This window comes from Palaemon carinicauda, chromosome 31, assembly GCF_036898095.1.
Source record: "Palaemon carinicauda isolate YSFRI2023 chromosome 31, ASM3689809v2, whole genome shotgun sequence".
In the NCBI taxonomy this organism is placed as follows: Eukaryota; Metazoa; Arthropoda; class Malacostraca; order Decapoda; family Palaemonidae; genus Palaemon; species Palaemon carinicauda.
Genome location: NC_090755.1, coordinates 65138524 through 65162028, shown reverse-complemented (window position 1 = coordinate 65162028; position 23505 = coordinate 65138524). Strand labels below are relative to the sequence as shown.

The 23505-nt window shown below is 42.3% G+C and overlaps 2 protein-coding genes across 2 annotated transcripts in view; one reads left to right on the top strand and one right to left on the bottom strand.

Annotated features, from left to right (window-relative positions):
- LOC137624778 (serine/threonine-protein phosphatase 2B catalytic subunit 3-like) overlaps positions 1–23505 on the top strand; it is a 568901-nt gene that overhangs the window by 125888 nt on the left and 419508 nt on the right. The gene's annotated exons all lie outside the window — the stretch shown is intronic.
- The window catches only part of LOC137624479 (metallophosphoesterase 1 homolog), a 105450-nt gene that overhangs the window by 12093 nt on the left and 69852 nt on the right, over positions 1–23505 (bottom strand). The window contains exon 3 of the mRNA XM_068355255.1: positions 1550–1712. Within this exon, the coding sequence (XP_068211356.1) occupies positions 1550–1712 (163 nt within the window). The remainder of the gene's footprint in view (positions 1–1549; positions 1713–23505) is intronic.

Below are 23505 nucleotides of genomic sequence, written 5' to 3'. Positions count from 1 at the left end.
ACTCGTGTAATCAAATGAGGAGTCAATTCATGATAAATTTTCCTGGTTTCATCATATGAATTGGCATCTGGTCTTTAAACATCGGTACTTGAGTTATTTACTTTTTTTAAATTCATAAGAATATGCAGCTCTAACCACTGGCACTTTTTCTGACAAAATAAACTGTGACAGACTTAAGATTAAATAAAAATCACCACATCAAAATGAGTTTAGACAGCTGATTGATTTTCTTAAAGTAAAAAATCCTATACATACTAAGTACCCTAAGTGAATTGCGCTTACATGTAAGTCAATAAAACGGATTTTGACGAAGAAAAAATCTATTTTTGGGTGAGATAGCCATGTCGTCCTGATGTAAGTTCCTTTAGGCAGCTTCCTACTGTATAATATTTCTGTGAGTGATATTACAAGAGAATTACCGTCAGGTATCACAGGGTTCTAACCCCAGGAACGACTATCTTGAAATATCGTGTATAATCAGGGACGTATCCGTAGATAACCATAGATATCTGCACCCCAAACAGACTTAACCAAGTCTAGGAATCTAAGGAGGAGGAAAGGTGAGGAGCCGTTACATATCCTCTCCCTTCATACTACTACTCGTCCCTGATAAACTCATTCTAATTTTCGCAGCTTACCTACGCGTTCGTTTCTTTGTTAAGAGCACCTTTCCTCTACTTTTTGGAGTTGTTTCCTCGCATGATGGCCTCCCTTTAGACTTCAAAGTTGCGTAACCTCCTCCTTCACATTTTGATTTAGCTGTAACTGCTTTTAATCCCTTCCGGGAGTGGTTATTTGACTTTTTTATGGCGATGAGGGAGCGGGGCACTCCGAGTCCAGCTAGCTTTTGGGCGCCATTTTGTGTGCGTTTCTGCCCTTGTTATTTTATGTTCACTTAGTTTTATTTCACTAGTGTTACGTTAGCTAGCTTTATTTTGGCGTTGCGATGCCTTGGGCTCTGTTTTGTGTTTGCTTTTACTACGTTTTATGTAGCAGATAATTTATGAGGAGATTTTTCCATAGAGTGCATCTGTAATATAATCTTCCCCTTTAACCAAGTACTTTCCAGAAAGTGTACATTTAGCTACCATTATTTAACACAGAAATTCTGAAAAAGTATCAAATCTTTAATTTACGAGTAACTCAATATAACATTCAGCTTACATTAAGATTCAAGTACAGCGTACTTGTACATATTTTGGATGAACATCTTTTTCACTGTTCTACGATATGTGGTCCTGCAGAGATGAATCGGTAAAAAATACTTTCTTCTGGCAGGTAATGATAAAAATATTTTGTTCCTCATGTTAAATGATTAATGGTATAATAATACATTAACGTAAAGTGAATAGGAAATGTACAGCTACGATCACTGTAAGCTATACCTACTAAAGGTAGAACATTTTCTGACAACAGATATAAGAATCATCATTTCTATCAGGAATTGCAATGAATGAATCTTAATATAGAGATGATTATTCTGGGGAAAAAATAAATATTTTCAAAATAAAATGTTTCTCATATCTTAACAAACAAACAAATCTCTCACCTTAACATATGAAGGAATATACATTAGAGACTTGAAATGTTCAACTTTTTGATGAAAACTATTATCATTGCTGATACTTCCATCATCCATAACATCTCCTAGGAATATAATTATGTCTGGCTTGGTTCTCCATACAGCTAAGTGGAAGCCCCTACTGACAAACCTGTAAAATAGGAGAGAGAGCACAAAAATTTTAACAACACAAAATAAAAAGAAAATAAAGAAAATTCTTTGAAGATTTCACATTTGAATTGTGTCCACCTTATTTTCTAATTATTAACAACAACATACCTAATAAAACCCCTTGCCTATTTTCTAATCATATATAAAAAAAAATCTTTTGTTATTCAATACATTACCTAAGACACAGCAATACAGGCAGGCATATGCCTTTTGAAAGTCAAATCAGAAAATAAAATTTAAAATATGTAACTATATCAGTTGCTCCAACATTCATATCTTAAAAATGCTGTATCACGAATGACATCTGTTTAGTAAACTTCCATAAAACAACTACACAGAAGCTTTGTAAACAGTGCATTCAAACCCTACACAAACTGTACTAATCATCTCTTATCTTACCCACAATCATGACTTTCAGAGATATTAAGGTCCTTCCATTTCAACGCCCGTTTTTCAGAAACTATCCAATTCTTTTTATATCTTCTTGTCCTTCCTACAAATTCTTCTAAACTATCGGTCTTTTCCCAAATCTATCCTCATCTGTTTTTTTCTCCATGACTAAACCACCTCAAAATGCTGAGCCACAATTTTACTACTGCTTATCTCTGCATTTCTTCCCCATTCCATTCTCACTATACCACATATACTATGCAATTACTATGGGTTTCACAGACAGTGCAAGTGCGATTTTTTGCAATTATTCTGTAACGAACAGTCGTATCAATACGAGATGTTGCTATAGGGTATTACACCCAGTGAGGAAATTTATAGGGGTATAATGAATCGTTAATTATTAATTATAAAGACACTTGCCCCTATGCCAAAGGGCAAAATCTCAATCATCCAGTCACAAAACCGAATAATAATATACAGAACCTCTACCTCCAACCCCTCCCTCCCTCTCCTTTCATCCCTCACCTGCTCTCCCCCTGCTTCAAGCTATCTCTCTCCACCTCCACGCCATCCATCCCTCTCCGTTCTTTCCCTTCCCTTCATGCTCTCTTTCTGAGAAGGTAGCTCAAGTTGCAACTTACTTTGTATGATTTTTTTTTATATCAAGCACTCTATCTATCTATCTATCTTATCTAATTATAATATTTATTGTTGTAGATATGGAACAATTCAATCGGTTGTTACCTATCAGATGACTGACTGCTTTATTCACTGGTTTGCTCATATATATATATATATATATATATATATATATATATATATATATATATATATATATATATATATATATATATATCTGTCTCTCTCTCTCTCTCTCTCTCTTTAACTTTCCTTTCGTGGATTGGAAAGAACGGATAGAAGAAAGTGGTTGTATGTATACATATAAAAAAGATAGTAATAGTAGCGCAGAAGATAAGAGGCAATTTGAAAAGCTTCAAGATATGCTATTAGAACATAATATGCAACAAATAAACCACATTCCAACAAGAAAGGAAAATGTCCTAGATCTAGTATTTGTGAATGAGGTGAATTATGTTAAAGAAATAATAGTGTATAACACGGGAATTTCAGACCACAATGTCATAGAATTGATAGTTCATTCCAAAGCAAGTGATCACAGAATTAATAAAAGCACAAAACTTTGGGAAGGATATGGAAAATATAACTTTTACAGTAAGAATATAAAATGGTCAGAAATAAATGAAGAACTGAATAAAGAATGGAAAAATGTATTTATAAGTGATAATATACAGGTAAATACGGATATACTGTACAAAATACTGGAGAAAATTGTTGAAAAATATGTACCGAAAAAAAACAATAAACAAAAGACGTGCATACTAAGAGACAGAAGGATCTTATTTCAGAAAATTAAAAAGTGGAAGAAAAATCTTGCAAAAGAAAAAAATGTGTGGAAAATGAGGGAAATAAAATGTAAGATAGAAAATGCAGAACAAAAGATTATACAGTCGAAAGAAAATGAAAAAAGGGACCTAGAAGAAAGGACACTTCAAAATATAAAAAGAAACCCCAAAGTACTTTACTCCTATGCAAAAAAGATGAATAAAAGGAGAATAGAAATAGGCCCTCTAAGAATTGAAGGACGGCTAACGAATGAAAAAAAGGAAATATGCAACATATTAGCAGAAAAATATAAGAGTGAGTTCACGCCAAGAATTGCGAATGAGAATAATGAAACAGAAATGAGAGAAGAAAATGTTGAATATCTAACGGATATGACAAATTCGAAGATAATTTGTATTTTTCCTAACCATACAAACCTTAGCTATTTACAAAGGGTTATTACTTTTAGCGTAGCTGAAATGGCGAGCCATTAGAATTTAACGAGGGTGTATTACCCCCGCGCTAGTTAGCGGGGGGGTAGGGGAGTGGTAGCTAGCTACCCCTCCTCCCCCTCACACACAGGTGAATACTCACTTTCACTTAGAGGTAGGACTTGTCTTGGGGGACAGGGCTGGCGGGCAAATATGTGTAAATAGCTAAGGTTTGTATAGTTAGGAAAAATACAAATTATCTTCGAATTTGTCATTTGTTCTGTAACCGAAATACAAACCACGCTATTTACAAAGGGTGACTTATCCCTTAGGAAGGGTGGAAAGTCCCCAGCCATACTGGCTTTGGCTTTACCCGGGGACTCAGAATCCGAGTGAGTCGCACTCGAGAAAAGGAGTCCCTGCACCTCACAAGTTCCTTGCTCCGCAAGGAACCATGTGGCCTACGTAAGCTTGTGTGTGAAGGAAGAAGTGTGACCCGTCTTAGGCAGTTGACCTGGAGTTCCAGAAGGAACTCTGGGTTAGGACGTTCCCAATACCACCTCGTCAGGGTATGGGGGACGCGACAGTATTGACTCAAAACTCAGAACACAAAGAAGCATGGTTTACCTGCAGAGGTTCGAGGTCAGCTATGCAGAGACCAGGATGCTGCTTCCCCGTAGAGGGGATGATGAAGAAAGAAGTAAGGGCCAGACATACTTCTTTCGTTCATGCAGACTAAAACCTGATAACAATGCCCTCAACCTTCTGCTACCTGTCCAAAAAGGAGCCTGAGGTTAGACCAGCTGTTGTGTAGCCACCACAGAGCGATAGAAACCGTATCGAGACTCCTGTGGGTCACGCCCTGCAGGAAGCGGGCTGCGAAGGTCATCAGACGCTTCCAGACTCCAGCTTGTAGCACCTGCGTCACAGAGTAGTATTACTCGAAGGCGAGGGACGTTGCGATGTATCCAACATCGTGCTGTAGGGCGACGTGACGGGGGAGGGTCTGAAGACAGGTCGAGATGAATGTCCTTGAGTCCGGGCTGAAGAGGTATACTGGTGACTCTCCCCCCATGTCCTCCTTGTGTTCCCAAATCGGCTGCAGCTGAGGCCAAACTGCAGCTGTTCCCAGCGCTAACCTCTCGATTCCTTACTGGCAAGAAAGAGAAGGTCTTGGGTCATCAGACACAGAATGGAGACTCGAAATCTTGAATGAATCGGACCGAAGGGTCGGGACCCTCAGATTCTGAGTCTAGCCAACAACTCAGGAGCGAGCCTGAATGTTGCTTTCCCGTCTTCCTTAGAAAGGGGGGAGTAGTAAGAGACCAAGAAGATTGCTTACACACTGGCCGTGGCCAGAGTGAGCAGAAGACCCAAGGCGGAATACAATCCGAGGCCTGTCGTAAAAGGGTCTTGAGAAGATCTCTTAAAGGACTAAAAGTCCGAGCCATGCTCCAAGTTGGAGGTCTTCCTCCGACTAGGGCAGGGACGATCGTAGCTTCGCATGAGCGAGGATAGATCCAGCGGGCAGGAAAAAGTTATTCCTTTAAGCCTGAAGGTCAGGGAAAGGCTGAGCGACAGGCTTCATTGCCGAGAGCGGAAAGGAGTTTCCTCCCGCCGAAAGGCAATAAGACCGTTATTGCTGGAGAAGAGGCCTCACGGGAAGAGGTATATCTCCCACGGCACCAACCACCTTAGACTCTTCACTTTGCCTGGGAGACCCCTGTGGATGACTATCGCAGATGACGCGACCTCCGTACCGCGACTGTAGCGGGTTGTCTCTTCTAGAGGAGGAAGCGTAGTATCTCCAGGCATGAAGCCGAAGCAACGCCCCGGTTCGGGAGAGATGTCGCAGTGTGGTTGCTTGAGTAGTCTGCGCCGTGGGAGAAGCTCTCCCGGGAGTTCCGTCAGGGGAAGCAGAGGGTCCAGAAACCGTTCTGCGCATAGTCCCAGTGGAGCTCTCCCATTGAAAGGTTGACAGACAACCTGGTTTTGTTGAGACCCATTGTCCGCAGACAAAAAGGAGGGAAGACGCAGGTGTCGAAGTTGTCCCACCATCACCGGAATGCATCTTGCCAGAGTCTCGGGGTCTGAGACTGGGGGGAAGACTAGCGGAAGCTTGAGGTTCCAAGGTGTCGCGATCAGGTCCCCCAGACCAGCACTTGCTGGTTACCCAAGGTCAAAGACCCCTAGGTACACTCTCTCTATGAGGCTCTGCTCGGATAGTCTGAGAGAAACATTCCCCTGCCTGGAATGAGAGAGCCGATGGTGGAATTGAGAGAATCTCAATCATCCCGGTATCGCTACTGCAAGATGTGAAGGTGTGAAAATGCGTCCCCTGCTGGTTAGAATGAAGTCGACGCGCAACGGGGCGACTTGGCAGGAGCTGTAGGATCTGAAGAGGGGCCAGACTAAGGCCCTTAAGCCTGCCTTCAGGTCTTGACCATAGGCCTGGACCGGAACATGCCCCCCCCCCCCCCTTTCCTTGACGAGTCCGAGAACCGCATCAAGAATGTGGGGAAAGGACGAGAATATCCACTACCATCAAGAGGCTCCATAGGTCAACACCCATTGCAGATTTGATAGTTCCGCTGGTCCCATAGGGCCAGGGAGTCCGGTTAAACATTGCCTGAAGCCACCGGAACTTGGATCGCCCCACATGGAACTTATCCTGAGGCGACCGTTCGGACTATAGACGGGTCAATGAGGAAAGAAGAACTAGGAAACGTTCCAAGGTAGGGCTGAAAGCTCTGCTTGACTGAGAACAGGTACTGCGACTCTCCTCAGTCTTGCCACAGTCAACCGAAAGGAAGGCTCGGAGGATGTGGTAACAGAATCTGGCGTCCCCAGGTGGTCACCCATCCAAGTACCGACGTTGCTTAACCTCGCTGGACGGACGAGAAGCGGGGTTTCCAATGTGGTAAGGCGGTTGACTCAATATCATGGCCAGATACTCCAGATGTTGAGGCAGAGGAAGAGAAGGCTCCAAGCAAAATACCATGAGCCCACACTCATGGTCAGCATCCGGAAGCTTGTCCCGGCGCTGAAGAAGGTCGAAACCCGAGCCTACCGGAGTTGACCAGCCCTCCAAACAGCAGAGGAGGCGGAAGCCTGCACCTGAGCGGCCAAGAGGAAGGCAGGGAGAGTTCTCTGGGGAAACAAACCTGCTATGCCACGGCGGGATAGCCACACTGCATCATAAGCAGGAATACTTGCAGTCTAGGCTGAATTCGACGAGCACCCTGGAAGATGGATGGAATGGAAACTGAAAGTACCCGTCCTTCCGATCCAGGGTTAAAGGAGTCCTGTTGCCTCATTACCAGTCTGATCGATTCTGCTGGTCTACGCTGGCCGAAGTTTGTTCGACAAACTTGATCAGGGCTGAGAGGTTGACTATGGACATCCCCTCTCAGATCCTTCCTTACAAGAAAGGATCGACTGAGGGGGCCGGGGGTGAAGCCGTCGATGATCCTAAGGAAGACCTTCGCCTAAGGTATGGATCATTCTGCCCAACCGGGCAACTCTGCTGATGCTATGGCATAGAGGTTCAGAGACACTGAATTCGCTGACAGAGACGGCAGGCGCGATATCCTTGGCTACTCACAGAGATTGTGCGGGAATGGGCATCAGGAAGCTGTCATTCGGATGAGTAACCTTAAGCATCCTCCCAGCGAAAAAACCTGCAATCCTAGAGTTCGTGAACTCCTTTTAGGACTATGCCCCCCCGGGGGAGTCTCCCATGCCATCTGTTCCTGACAGGAGGAAACTGCAATTGGATACCTTGTCCCAGTTGTCGTAGCCGATAACTTAGGCCGACGTGGTTGAAAGAAAAGGGCGCTGGAGCCCTGCAGAGTCTGGAAAAAAGCGCCTTGGAGGAGTGAAACCGGAAGTCGATTTACTCCGCACAGCAGCTGTCTAAGTCTCTGTCCTTGGGCACAGACAAAACTCTTCTCAAGGATGGAAGGGTGTCTGAGGTCGTCGACCTCCACAGATGAGACACCCGAAGGAAGCCTTCAGTCAGCGCGTCCAGATGGTACAACATCGAGCTTGTCCGCAAGTAGATACTTAACGACGAAAGGCCAAGGTGCCTGAGCTCGAGAGGAGGAAAGTACCCTTGATCTTCCTGTAGCTTCCTTGAACCAAACCTCGGGCCGTAACCGAGGAGGGAAAGAACCTGGTAAGCTCCCAGAGGAAGAGGTAAGCAGTCACCCCTTGTCCGATGGAGAAATCTTGAACGGAAAGCCCCCCCGCCAAAAATCCTTCCAGGGCGGGAGAAGGAGAGAGTACTCGTGCAGGAGAGGGGACCCTCGAGACCGACCTCTTGGGAACCAACTTCGCCCTAGGGGAAGTCACCACGAAGTCCACTCCTCTCTTTCTCTTCAGCGTAGGAGAGACAGCCGCTGGTTTGTTACCCTGGCCGGCGAGTGCTGGTTTCATAACCCTCATTAACGCCCGTGCCAGCGGACCAAACCATGTCTGCTGCTCCAAGGACACAGAGTCCGAAATCCTCGCTAAGGTGAAAGGGATCGGGCGATCCTTTGGAGTGAACACGACGGTACCTGCCTGAAAAGAAGGTGGGGAAGAATGCTGTACTGACCTGTCTTCGTCCTGCACTACCAACCTGTGCTTGGATGGAGGTGATCCCGAGTGCCGTCTAGGAGCACGCGTCCCTGCCGCTACCACCGGCTGTGGAATTCGCCGCGAACTATGGTCGCGCGAGGGCGAACGGTCGCGCAAAGGCGGATGGTCGCGCGGGCGTGCAGGCGACCGCGGGCGAGCGATCGCGGGCGAGCGATCGCGCGGGCGAGCGATCGCGCGGGCGAGCGATCGCGCGGGCGCGCAGGCGAGCGGGCGCGCAGGCGAGCGGGCGCGCAGGCGAGCGGGCGCGCAGGCGAGCGATCGCGCGGGCGCGCAGGCGAGCGATCGCGCGGGCGCGCAGGCGAGCGATCGCGCGGGCGCGCAGGCGAGCGATCGCGCGGGCGCGCAGGCGAGCGATCGCGCGGGCGCGCAGGCGAGCGATCGCGCGGGCGCGCAGGCGAGCGATCGCGCGGGCGCGCAGGCGAGCGATCGCGCAGACGAGCGATCGCGCGGGGGCGCAGGCGAGCGATCGCGCGGACGAGCGATCGCGCGGGCGAGCGATCGCGCGGGCGGGCGAGCGATCGCGCGGGCGGGCGAGCGATCGCGCGGGCGAGCGATCGCGCGGGCGGGCGAGCGATCGCGCGGGCGGGCGAGCGATCGCGCGGGCGCGCAGGCGAGCGATCGCGCGGGCGCGCAGGCGAGCGATCGCGCGGGCGCGCAGGCGAGCGATCGCGCGGGGCGCGCAGGCGAGCGATCGCGCGGGCGCGCAGGCGAGCGATCGCGCGGGCGCGCAGGCGAGTGGGCGTGAGGGTGGGCAGGTAAATGAACACGTGTTCGAGGCGACGAACGCAAGCGATGGCGTGACGGCGAGGGATCGTGCTGCCGCGTAGGTGAAGAAGATCGCTGGCGATAATGACCCCGTGATGGTAAGCGATGGCGAGCAGCATGTGTAGGTGAATGATCGCGTGATAGGGTGCGATGGTGATCAGCATCCGCAAGAGGGCGAGCGTTCAGGGTTGTGCGATGAGGAGCAGCATGCGTAAGCGGGCAATCGTGCAGGGTTGTGCGATGGCGAGCAGCATGCGCAGGTGAATGATCGCGTGAAAGGGTGCGATGGTGATCAGCATCCGCAGGAGGGCGATCGTTCAGGGTTGTGCGATGAAGAGCAGCATGCGTAAGCGGGCGATCGTGCAGGGTTGTGCGATGGCGAGCAGCATGCGCAGGTGAATGATCGCGTGAAAGGATGCGATGGTGATCAGCATCCGCAGGAGGGCGATCGTTCAGGGTTGTGCGATGAGGAGCAGCATGCGTAAGCGGGCGATCGTGCAGGGTTGTACGATGGCGAGCAGCATGCGCAGGTGAATGATCGCGTGAAAGGGTGCGATGGTGATCAGCATCCGCAGGAGGGCGATCGTTCAGGGTTGTGCGATGAGGAGCAGCATGCGTAAGCGGGCGATCAGCATCCGCAGTTGAGGGTTGCGCGATGGCGATCAGCATCCGCAGTTGAGGGTCGCGCGATGGCGATCAGCATCCGCAGTTGAGGGTCGCGCGATGGCGATCAGCATCCGCAGTTGAGGGTCGCGCGATGGCGATCAGCATCCGCAGTTGAGGGTCGCGCGATGGCGATCAGCATCCGCAGGTGAGCTAGTAGCTGGCGAACCATGTTCCTTCAGAAGTGTTGGAGAACGTTTGCATGCCAGCTGTAACACACGTGGGCGATCCGGAGATCGCTGGCGAGCTGATGATCGCTGACGAGCTGATGATCGCTGACGAGCAGAAGGCTACGCGTGGAAGCCTGCGCAAAGAAGAAGAGTCCTTGACCCCGACCTGAACCGAAGTTCTAGATCGCAAGGGCGAACGTGGGCGCACAGGGCACGTAACAGGAACCGCAGGGAAGATCATCTTGAAAGCGCTGACGAACAGGAGAGCGCTGATGAGCAGAAGGGCGCGCAGGGAAACCCTGACACGCAAGGGAAGAACCCCGTGGAGGCAACCCTTTGCCCCGAAGGGATCGTTGTCCGCCGGGAGACTGATGTCCGTCGGAAGACCGCTGTCCGTCGGGAAGACCGTTGCCCGTCAGAAGACGAGATCAGACTGCTGTCCATCTGCACCAAGGCGGAAGATCGAGAAAAAGGAGTTGTAGGCTGCAAACGGAGATCCAAAAGGGCGCCTCAAGCACCCTTATAGGGAGATGAGAGGCCCTTACGACGAGGCGGACGGAGGGCCTTACGGCGAGGGAGGCCAACAGCAACAGAAGAAACCTCCGAAGAGGAGTCTCTATGAGTGTACTCTCTCGCGACGAAAGAGAAACACTTCGTGGAAGAGACTGGTCAGCCAGTGACCTAAAAGGAGCAATCCTCCGAAGAGGAGCTCCTGCAGTTGCCCAGCCCCTTGAGCGAAACTGCAGGTGCGACCGCTCAGCACCAAGAGCATAGTCGCACGAAAAAAAGGCAAGAGAAGAACCCCCCAAAAGGGGTAAAACTCAAGCCTGGACAGGAAAAACTTCCCTCGGAAGGAAAGTTATCCGCCCAAGGAGGCAAGCCTCCTGACTGTTCTAAAATGAACTGGAGAGCTGTCCGTCGACACGGGAGTACTACCAGTAGAAGGAGACACGCCCCTGACGAAAATACAAGGGGGGAGGCAGCAACAGCCGAATCCCCAGGACTCAACCAGACAGCTCACACCGTTGCTATATTACCGAAACGAACTAGATCGGTAACTGTAAAAAAATAAAACAAATAATATTAGTACACATTCATTCCCCCGGGAAGGCTCCGAAGAGGAATCCCGAGGGAAAGGAAAAAAAAATTACACAACAGGCACGTGCCCTCACAACCACTTACACTCGCGGAAGGAGAGCTGTAACCAAAACAGAATTATAACAATTATAATTATGTAACTATGTAATTATGTAATTTAAAAATGAATGAACACTAAAGAAAGAACGAAAACCCCGAAAGGAATCGTTCTACAAGCTGAAAAACAAAAAACAACTACAATTAGATTCATAACTAATTGATACAAACGTACGGCGTAGCAACCCCCCACACGGAAAGGAAGCTAGGCTATAAGGGCGTAGTAACACGTAGTAAAAGGGTGAACGACCTCAAGAGAGAGAGAGAGAGAAAGACATAAGTCAAACTCGATCGCCACCCATAAAATACGCCGTGGTGGCCTAACTGCCGAGGCCTCCACGTAGATATCGTACACTACACACACACATCTGAAAAGGAAACTTACTTATTTCTATACTCAAATATATATACAAACATGAAAACATGTTTACATATATAGTGAGTAAAAGAAAAGTAATCGATTAAGTAAAGACAAAACAGACAATGGCTGCCAAGCGAGGACCAAGACAGAGACGTCTGTCACAGTCCGAGCCAAAAGTTAAAGTGAGTATTCACCTGTGTGTGAGGGGGAGGAGGGGTAGCTAGCTACCACTCCCCTACCCCCCCCCCCCCGCTAACTAGCGCGGGGGTAATACACCCTCGTTAAATTCTAATGGCTCGCCATTTCAGCTACGCTAATAGTAATAACCCTTTGTAAATAGCGTGATTTGTATTTCGGTTACGGAACAAATAGATATTAATGAAGCAGATATTGTCACGGCTATAAACGAAATTAAAAATGGATCGGCAGCCGGACCAGATGGAGTTCCAGCGATTTTGTTAAAAAAAACTGCAAACACTATCGCGAAGCCACTTGCAATACTGCTAAGACAGAGTATAGATATGAGCGAGATATATGTTAAACATAAATTAGCTTATATAACCCCTATCTTCAAAAGTGGATCAAGACTAGAGGCAAGCAATTATAGACCTGTTAGTCTAATATCACATATTATGAAAGTGTATGAGAGGGTAATAAAAAAGAAAATAATGAACCATTTGGTCAAAAATAATTTGTTTAATATGGGTCAACACGGTTTCGTACCTGGAAAAAGTACACAGACCCAACTGATAGCTCACTATGAAAACATATACAATAATATGATAAATGAAAAAGACACAGATGTGATCTATCTAGATTTTGCAAAAGCCTTTGACAAGGTAGACCATAACATATTGGAGAAAAAAATGAGAAAGCATAATATTGTGGGAAAGATAGGAAAATGGGTAAAAGAATTCCTGCAAAACAGAAAACAGATAGTGGTTGCAAATGACGAGAAATCAGATGAAGCCCAGGTAATATCTGGTGTGCCCCAAGGTACGGTATTAGCTGCACTGCTATTTGTTATTATGATCTCAGACATAGACTGTGATGTTGAAAACTCCGTAGTGAGAAGTTTCGCCGATGACACAAGAATAAGTAGAGAAATTACTTGTGATGAAGATAGGAACTCACTACAAAGAGATCTAAACAAAATATATGAATGGGCGGAGATAAATAGGATGGTATTTAACTCCGATAAATTCGAATCAATAAATTATGGAAACAGAGAAGGAATGGTGTATGCATACAAGGGACCTAATAATGAGACAATCACAAACAAGGAAGCAATTAAAGACCTTGGTGTAATTTTAAATAGGAATATGTTATGCAACGACCAAATAGCAACACTGTTGGCTAAATGTAAAGCAAAAATGGAAATGTTATTCAGACACTTTAAAACAAGAAAAGCTGAACACATGATTATGCTTTACAAAACTTATGTGCGTAGTACACTCGAGTACTGCAATGTGATATGGTACCCACACTACCAAAAGGATATTGCGCAAATAGAGAGTGTACAAAGGTCCTATACTGCTAGAATAGAAGAAGTTAAGGACCTTGATTACTGGGAAAGACTGCAATTTTTAAAACTATACAGTCTAGAAAGGAGAAGAGAACGCTACATGATAATACAAGCATGGAAGCAAATAGAAGGAATTGCTGAAAACATCATGGAGCTTAAAGTATCAGAAAGAGCAAGCCGAGGTAGATTAATAGTACCAAAAAGCATTCCAGGTAAACTGAGAAAGGCGCACAGGACATTAAACCACTACGCACCAGCATCGATAATGCAGCGACTATTTAATGTGCTGCCAGCTCATCTAAGAAACATATCAGGAGTGAGCGTAGATGCGTTTAAAAATCAGCTCGATAAATACCTAAGATGCATCCCAGACCATCCAAGACTGGAAGATGCAAAATACACCGGAAGATGTATTAGCAACTCTCTGGTGGATATACAAGGTGCCTCACACTGAGGGACCTGGGGGAACCCAAACAAAAAATAAGGCAATAAGGTAAGGCAGGCAGGCGCTCTCTCTCTCTCTCTCTCTCTCTCTCTCTCTCTCTATACAGTCTAGAAAGGAGAAGAGAACGCTACATGATAATACAAGCATGGAAGCAAATAGAAGGAATTGCTGAAAACATCATGGAGCTTAAAGTATCAGAAAGAGCAAGCCGAGGTAGATTAATAGTACCAAAAAGCATTCCAGGTAAACTGAGAAAGGCGCACAGGACATTAAACCACTACGCACCAGCATCGATAATGCAGCGACTATTTAATGTGCTGCCAGCTCATCTAAGAAACATATCAGGAGTGAGCGTAGATGCGTTTAAAAATCAGCTCGATAAATACCTAAGATGCATCCCAGACCATCCAAGACTGGAAGATGCAAAATACACCGGAAGATGTATTAGCAACTCTCTGGTGGATATACAAGGTGCCTCACACTGAGGGACCTGGGGGAACCCAAACAAAAAATAAGGCAATAAGGTAAGGCAGGCAGGCTCTCTCTCTCTCTCTCTCTCTCTCTCTCTCTCTCTCTCTCTCTCTCTCTCTCTCTCTCTCTCTCTCTCTCTCTGGTATTGGTTATGTGAATAATTATTAGATTGATAGAAAAAAAAATCGTAAATAAATATGTTTAAATCAAAGCAACATTCAGAGAGAGAGAAAGAGAGAAGGAAAGACGTAGGGCAGGTGAGGGAAGAAAGGAGAGGGGAGGAAGAAAATGGGGGTTGGAGGTGAAGGGGGTTGTAGGCAGGCGGAGCTCTTCCAACCTAGTGTTCGCTTTCTTGCTTGGCTAATGAGTTTTGCCTCTTGGTATAGGTACAAAAGTCTTTATTATTTACAATAAATGATTCATGATACTCCTATAAATTTCCTCACTGGGTGTAATACCCTATAGCAACATCTCGTATTGATACGACTGTTCGTTACAGAATAATTGCAAAAAATCACACTTGCACTGTCTGTGAAACCCATAGTAGCTCATCTTAATAGTTTCAACCTTTATCCTTTCATTCAACATTCACACTTCAATCCCATAAAAGAGAGAGGGCTTCACACTCCTTCATACATTCCTATCTTTGATTCTATTAGGCTCGGCACTGGGGGTGCAGAAGTCATTGAGTGCCAAAGTGCAACTGGGGGAAAAAACTCTCCTCTCGCACTATGAAGAGTAAAATTTTACAGCTCATTTTACATTACACATCTTGGAGCTTACATTTACATAAATTTCTTTGACTTCTTCATCATTCCATTCATTAATATATTAAGATAGACACAGACAAACAAAATATCTTTATCTCAAACCCACTTTTATGCCATCTACATATTCTAACACACACCACTTCCATCATAATTTTTTTTTTTCTTAACAACTTATCTCCCAAAGTAAATCATAATCTCAACACACACAACATTCCCTTTATAAATTTTATCATAAGCTTTTTCCTTTTACTTAAAACTTCTCACACAACTGTTTCATAATGCAGTAAACATAAATGTATACTGACCTCCTTGTCTACACCCACACTGTACTTCCTCTTTCATTCCTATTACCTGTCTACTTCCTCAATCAAAATCCTACCATACACCTTTCCAGGTATACAGTACATACAAAATATATATTATGGACCTAAAATAAAATCTGCTCTGTCCCTTTCACCTATATCATAAATGACCATTACTTCAAAGCCTTTCTCTTATCCACAAATATCATGTTAACACTTTTCAGCCACTTAATCACACTATCACTACATTGCAGCATCTCACTTATTACCCCATCAATTGCTGGGCCTCTAATTTTCAACCTCTTAATTGCCATCTCATTAACAATCACTTTAAAATGAATCTAAAACTTTTTACTAATCATCAACACTCTTACTTAATCACCTCTACCTCTCCTGTTTGACTCAACATTCAACAAATCTTCAAAACATTTACTCAATTGACCTAAGACTGAATTCATGGTATGAAATCCATCTGTTGCATGACTTTTTCTATCCATTTACTTTCCAGATCAATATCTTATTCTCCCTATATTGCATATAAAGATCTGGTGACACCTCTGCCCACTTTTGGAAGGTGCAGTTAGCCAAATTAGGGGATAAGGCTGATAATGTGACATGTCAAGATTATGTTTGCCAAGCTCTTTTATCTTGACAGACTGGTCACCTATCTACCCACCCTTCAGCTAGGAGGGTCCAGAAAGAGAGAAGAGACAGCAATTCCATCCAAAGACTTGCTGAGACTAGGAGGGTTGTGCAATGTACTGTATACAACAATCCTTAATCACAATACACTCTTTCAAACAATAACCACTACTCCACCATCTACACTACTTTTCAGTGTGAAATTTTCCTTGTATTAAATATCAGAACTTCAAACCAATCCCCAAATTATGCAGAGGGAAATGACACTAAATCCCCTTTAGTCCTGTCAGTTTCGTTCCAGTTGAAGCAAGCGAACTGAACTACAGTGTTGCTTGTGTCAGTATCCCCCATGCTTTGCTAAGCCTCAGGTTGTATGGTATACTTTGTTGTATGCGCTGAAGAACCATGTCCCAAGACAAAAATCAAGATGTCATAAAATTTAGGCAGGAGCTACTCTCACCACCATGTTTTTGCAGAGTATGTGGTTTTCCCAAGGCATTAAAGCAAAACATTGCAAAAGCAAAGGACAAGCTGGTTAATAAGTAGGAACTTGGAGAGAAATACCGTAAATTATTGTTATAGCTCTTTTCTGTCAGGCTAGCATTATTGTTACAAAGATAAAATTAGGAAAAAATGTAAGTCAGGCATTGTGGTAAAAATTTCCTTAAAGCATTAAAGACTTTTCTACATTCTCAGGTGTATGTCAAAATTGTTAGGGATAAATTTGCCCATCAGATATGAAAGCCATTCAATCAATTACTGCAATAAATAACCAACAAAAAAGAAAATCAACACAGAAAATTGGGTATGTTTTCCCAATTCCTTTTACTTTTAATACCAAAAGGTATAAGTTAAACAAAGCAAAGTTATTACTGTTCTACAATCCAATTTTCTTTTATTTACAATACATAAAAAATAAGTGCACAAAGTAAACAAAATTCATATGATAAAGGCTGAACTTTGCTAACACTTCAGAGTTTAAACATGCTCCAGTTAGGCATACAACAAGGATGCATTGTTTTTAAATACAAATTTAAATTTTTCTATGTTCTGCAATTAGGGTAGGCTATATGAATGGAAAGCTACAAAACTTGAAAGATGAGAAAAAATGCCACTAACATCAGAGTAATTTTTCATTTTTATATATCACTTATTTTACTAATTTTCATTTCTATGTTGATGCCCCCCACCCCCCACCCCCAAAAAAAAGAGGCCAATTTAAAGTAAAATAATGTCAAAATATGGTCATTGACCTTACTGAGTCACATATAAGCATATGATAAGTATCCTATGTACATACATTTACCATACATTTAGTGTGACTAAATTTACATGAAATATATAAGGATTGCTTGTGTCGGGCAATTCGATAACTTGATAACGATTGCATAATTTATATAAGGTAGCCTACTATGACTCAAGTCTGGAGTGAGACATTTTCCTTGTTAAAGTAACTTATTTTGGGGGATATGTATTCTCCAATGCTACATTATTTGCATTTCTAAAAGCTTTTTATACAGTTAATTGTCTAAGAGTATGTCTGTATATATTAATAAAAGTTACACTTAGATTCTTGGCTCCCTTACCAGATTGTTCACAATTCATTATTTGAATTTCAGATATCCAAAAATTTCTTGGATCAATTAGTAAAGATGATCAAGGGATTACATCATGTATGTATTACTGTTCAAATAAATGTTTGTTCATAACATACAGCACTTATCTAAAACAGATGGCAACACAACAGAAATCAAATAACTCAAAGAACTTTTAAAGAAATTTTAGTATGCAGGTCTTTCTGAAATATGTACAATAATTTCCTTATTTCTATGAATCTCCCCTAATCTTCATATTGCTTCTTTCTCGTGGATGTTTAAATGTTGACGCCATGCCCAAATATCTAAATTTACCGTTTACTTTCCTTGTAATTAACCTACCCTCTGGCTAGCATCAAGCTATATGGCAATCGATGGCCACTATATGGGCAATGATGAGTCATAGTTCTCCTTCCTTTTTAGTTCTTTCTTTACATGTATCATGATTACTTGTGCCTCAAATTGAGCTTTTTCCTAGGCGGTTTTAGGTTACTTAACTTTTAATTGAGAAAGTCTTTTTCTGGAATTGCTATGAATGCTGGCGAGAATGGTTGAAGCAGCTTTGTAAAATGTACCAGCACAGCCACAGAACTGTGTTTTATTTTTATGTATGGAGGAAGGTTGATCATTTAAACTTCCCCTTTCCAAGTACTGTACATTTAGCTGATAGCTGACCATTTTGATTGGTCTAACGTAAAGGGACAACACAGAAAGAATCTCTTTTTTCCTGTGAGAGTTGTGAAGTTTTATGTTAACAAGACTGAAATATTAAAATGAAAGTTCTCGACTGATTTGTGAATTTGGTTTTCAAAAAGCCTCTTTCCTAAAAAGGTACCATATAGATTCAAGATTTGAGTCCACGGAAGGACGTAAAGGTTCAAATTCAAAAAGTGATAATGCACCTATATCTCTTTATTTGTGAAAACTTTTCTTTGGAAAGGATTTTTGGCAATGGCTGAGTGGCATACCTACTGTAGTCAGTTTTTGCAAGGATGTATCTAAAAAAATCAAATTTTTATTAGAAATTTGCTGGGTATTGAGTGCTATGGTAACTGTGAGAGATATGGTGTACGTAAAAATTTACTGTTGTCATATGTGCTTGAACTTTGTTCAAGTTATAACTTTATTTTTCTCAAAGAGAAAGTTCAAGGTTTTGATTATCATACATTTTGTTTTGAAAGGTTATAGTTGAAATTACTATACTGTAGTGGTGTCAAGAGGCTAATGATTTGGTTTTGACTTCTTGACTGTAAAGGCAAGGGAACTATGATACTCCCTCTATTCACTGTAGCTGATATCAATGCTTGCTATAGGAGACGGCATTTTACAAGGAAAGTAAACGAGAAATTTTGATTTTAAGGAGTAGGTGTCGACATTTAAAAATCTTTGAGAGAAGAAATATGAACATCATGAGTACACAATAGTAAAAATAAATACTGTATAAATAAAATTGTTCTTAAAGTAAATTGCATTTTTCAAATATGCAAATCTGGGTCTTATGCAGACCTCTTTAGGATTACAATTTGTCATCAAGGCTGATTTGGTAGTTGACATTTAGTAACAAAGTACTGTAGTTTTTTGTGAGCGCATTGAATGCAAGTGAGGCTTTACTTTATATTTGTCTACCCGAACAACTATAGAGATGGTAAGAGGTAAATTTTCAGCATTTGAATTTACTCTAAAAATTACAGTCTGTTACATCAATGCAAATAGTTAAACTTCATCTTTATTTGAGATTTTCTTATTATGTAGGAGGCTTGTCTCGTAGAATTTGCGAGATTATGACCTCTTCAAGAAATTGAAGGACATCTGATCCAAAACAGAAATGTCAGCTTTCCAATTATGTAAATCGGCATGGGAATGGTTACTAATGAAGCATCCTATACAGCCTGGCATATGCTAAGGCAAGATTCTTATAACATACAGTGCAGGGGTTTGGTAAAATTATAAGAACTTAACCCCAGATAATATTTAGGGGAGGCTACCATTCCTGTTGTCGTCGGGATACAGCTCAATAGGTAATACTATAATTACTATGCTCTAATTCCACAGCCTATGCTTGTAGAAGAGCAGGGGATGGAATCACATACTCTGGCCTTGATTACTTATGTAACTAATCAGCCTCAGTTCATATCTGACCAAACACAGCCAAATACTGTTTGCAGTACGAAGATGAAAGAAGAAAGGGAAGCAACCAGGCATCACTGGCATGAAGTCAACAGATCCAACCTCCATGAACCTTAAACAAGATACTTGCCTGTCCAAATGAGGCTTGGAAACAGTCACCAAACATCCTGATGGGAATATGTCCAAGGACATGTGAGCAATATCTTTTAAGTAGGAGGAGGGGTAGTCTGTTACTTCCAATTATTTGTCACCAGTAACAGGTGAAGAGAGGGGCTACTTTTAAACAAAAATGATGAAACAAGCCCCAGACTTGGTGGTGTCTCATACAGGATCCCAAGTCACCTGTCTTGATAGACGAATGGTAAGCCTATTATATTACCCATTAAAGCCAGAAGGCAATTGTGATCTTGGGCAACTTATTCTCCAGCCTGTTGGCAAGCATGAACAGACATCAACATCCAAGTGACAAGTCTTGCCCATGTGGCATGCCATAGTTCTCACCCTCAACACAGTCTCAGAGTAATGGAATCATTGATCAGAAACTGGCAATCTGAGATTTTCTACCACCAACTCAGGAACAAACAAGAGTGGGACTTCATTTCAATTTTCTAAATACTAGATATGGTATATATATTTGTAGTTATTGCCAATGCTAAGATTAGTAAAATATTGTATTTAGAGTAAGGTCAGTCTGAAGTCCCTCTCAGTAGCTTTAAAAACCCCATAGAGCAACTACAAGGAACATGAGACATATCCAACTTTAGAGGATGGGACAAGAATGCTGAACATTCAACATTAGCATGGGTTACTCCAACGGAGATAAGAAAGTCCTTGACTTTTAGTCAAATGACTTAATTAAGGGTGAAGCAGCAATCCTTAACAGCAGGGGCTAAGAGGAGCTTACTTAAGTGGAGGAAGACAAATAAATAAATCTCCCCCACAAGGAGTTATGAATCCAGTCTCCTCAAATGATAACCATGCTCTGTTGATGACTGCAAATCAGGGTAAACCGCAGGCAGAACAGTTGTTCAGGTGATCCCAGAGGTGTTGAAAGGCATCCTCCAATGCCACTGTGGGATCTTCAAATGAAGATTAGAACACTGGGAGTTTTACATTGTGTCAGAGAGCAAACAGCTGTTCCTGATAGCTCCTCAAAAAGCTTTCTTACTACTGTACTAGGGATTGCGAGGACCTCTTTACCCTTATAATCTATTCACCCCTGATCTGTGAGTAGATAAAACCTGCTATCAGTCGTAAATTGATACAGAACATGAAACAGCCACAAGCAGCATTGTGGCCTCTCAATATCCCATTGGCCCACAGGTTTGCTAACTTGTTTGAGTGTAAGTAGAAGTGTAGAGAGCTTCAATAACTAATGGGAAGCAAGTGAATTCTCTAGTACCTATACGCATCAAAGATTCCAACTCTCCAGCACCAAAACAGAGAGCAAGGACCAAAGGAGCCAACACAACTCCAGTTACAGAAGCCAATCACTTGAAAGTAACCCTCAAAGTCTTTTAAGACCACTGCACTCTTAAATAGGCCCAATGACCTTTCAAAAGTGCCTCTGACTCAATCAGACATAGCTATGAGGTATAAGAACCTCATATTCTACAGATTCCAAAGCAGTCCGAGAAAGCAGGAATTGTACACCCAAGTCCAGACCAGAAAGATGACAACTTATTCTGTGCTTTGTAAATTACGTGCAACTAGGAGATATCAAATCTTGAAGCATCAATCTGTGACACAAACTGCCCTTTATTTTCAATACTGTAAACCTGTCTTAACTTGCAGTCAGTGAACCTAAGAATTTGCATACAAACTCACTTTTTCATGGAACAGACAATAACTTCACAGATTAAATCATTCACAAAAGAGTTCATAAAATTTTTTAAACAATTTTCATCCTTTAAAAACCATCTTCCATGCAAAGATTAGTGTGTATTTTGGGGAAACAATTCTACTTTGAGTTTTCATGCATAAACAGTATACCTGAAAACAGCACATATACTAGAAAGAATAACTATAATTACCATAAATTATTCAACATAAATTAACCCACACAAGCAATCTAAAGACTAAGCTATGGAAAAATTGCCAATGCTAGATGGCACATAAAACTTCCTCCAAAGTTCTTACAATATTCAAATACTTTACAAGCAGAATAAAACTGTCAAAATAAATCAAGTCAAAATCAGAAAAGGCACAGCTCTTTACACTGAGAAAGTGAAATAAAGCATTAGAACATTCATTGGTGATTAGTAAGATAAAACTCAATACAAAATATAAAAACAAGTACAGTACTGTAAACTTTATGTCTTTGCCTGTCCAGAAATATGGCCTAGAGACAGGGACACTTGTAAGAACAAGACCTGATACTTACATAAATAATTTCATGAGTTTAATAAAATTTGCACGTACTGAAATGACCTCAAACGCTCTTCATTATGGTAGCAAAGAACAAAATCCAAGCTAGTGCCTAATGGTTCATTACTGGTAAGCTGTGAGTATGCAAACAATTGACACAAAAATGCATTTCTCCTGTAATTTTTCTAAAGTACAGTACTTGTATGGTACTAAAACAAAACAGAATTCTTTATCTTTTGAGGGTTACAACCTACTTTGTGAGAATAAATTCAAGTAAAGATTAGATCTGAGATTCTCAGTATATGTTGCCCTTGGAAATAGTTTCCTCCCAGACCTCCATTTTCATTGGCATTTATAACATCATTCAGGTTTACCCCTAGACAGCAGTCCCAGTATTTCTAGTGATGCTGATCAAAAGCATAAAGAATATGAATATTACATTCTCTTGTCAAACACCAAAAAAGTTTCCAGTAAGATATAAGTATTGATCCTATCTAAGTTACTATAGTATTTGTCCCCGGCCATCATCAGTATAGTCATTTAATGCCTCTTTCATAATCCTGATTTCTTTATTTTATAAAATTTCTTTCCCGCTTCATTTTACAATTACATGGTTATTTCTCTGTTCTTTGCCCAACATTTAATATTTATTGAGTATTATGGATTTCTGGAAGACAGCCTTTTGAGTCCTTTGGATAATCTTTCAGTGTTTGACCAACACCAATCAACTGACAATCCTCAAAGGTAAATAAAAGTAAATGGCTGGTAAGAGATATGCAAGGATACATACAGTCTCAGATTAAATCTCCAATTGCTTCTCTTCTGATGAAGAGAGCAGTTGAATCTTAAACGATAAAGAATTCTGTATTTTTGTAATAATATACTGTACTTTATAAATCTGCACATACTGGTTCATTTTTTTACTCTGGCATTACCTCTTATCTTCACAAAGGTGAAAGGTGGTTTTAAATAGCTTCTATAATGGGAGAGAAGGATTTCTTTATAAGTAGATGTAAGATTTACATTTATCATCCATGAGTGCCTTTTGTGGCACTGTATTAAAAAGTGCGGAAAGTTTTCTGAGACATTCTTTGGCCCAGCTGCACTGCTTTTTACCTTTATTTTTCAACTTTTCCCAATGATTATTCCTCAACTTACTGTCTAACTTTTTCAATTCTCAACTGAGAAGGAATCACTTGAATGATCCCTACAACTCAGCAGTCTCATCACATATCATAAAAACAACAATGGTACAATTATCATCAAAGCTAAATACTATCTAATGAAAAGTTTCCAAAGCTACATGAAAAGAGCTAACCAAGTTAGGTGCTACAATAACAGAAAAAAGGGGAGATAGATGTGAGCACTCTTCAATTAAGTCATGTATTAAATTCCAGAATAAAGCACGTTAGTGTATTCAAAGATTGAAAAGCTTACTGATACAGTTCAATGCATGAAAGGTCTCTGAAGCAACTTACTATAAAACAAACTCTGGCTGTAGTTCTGC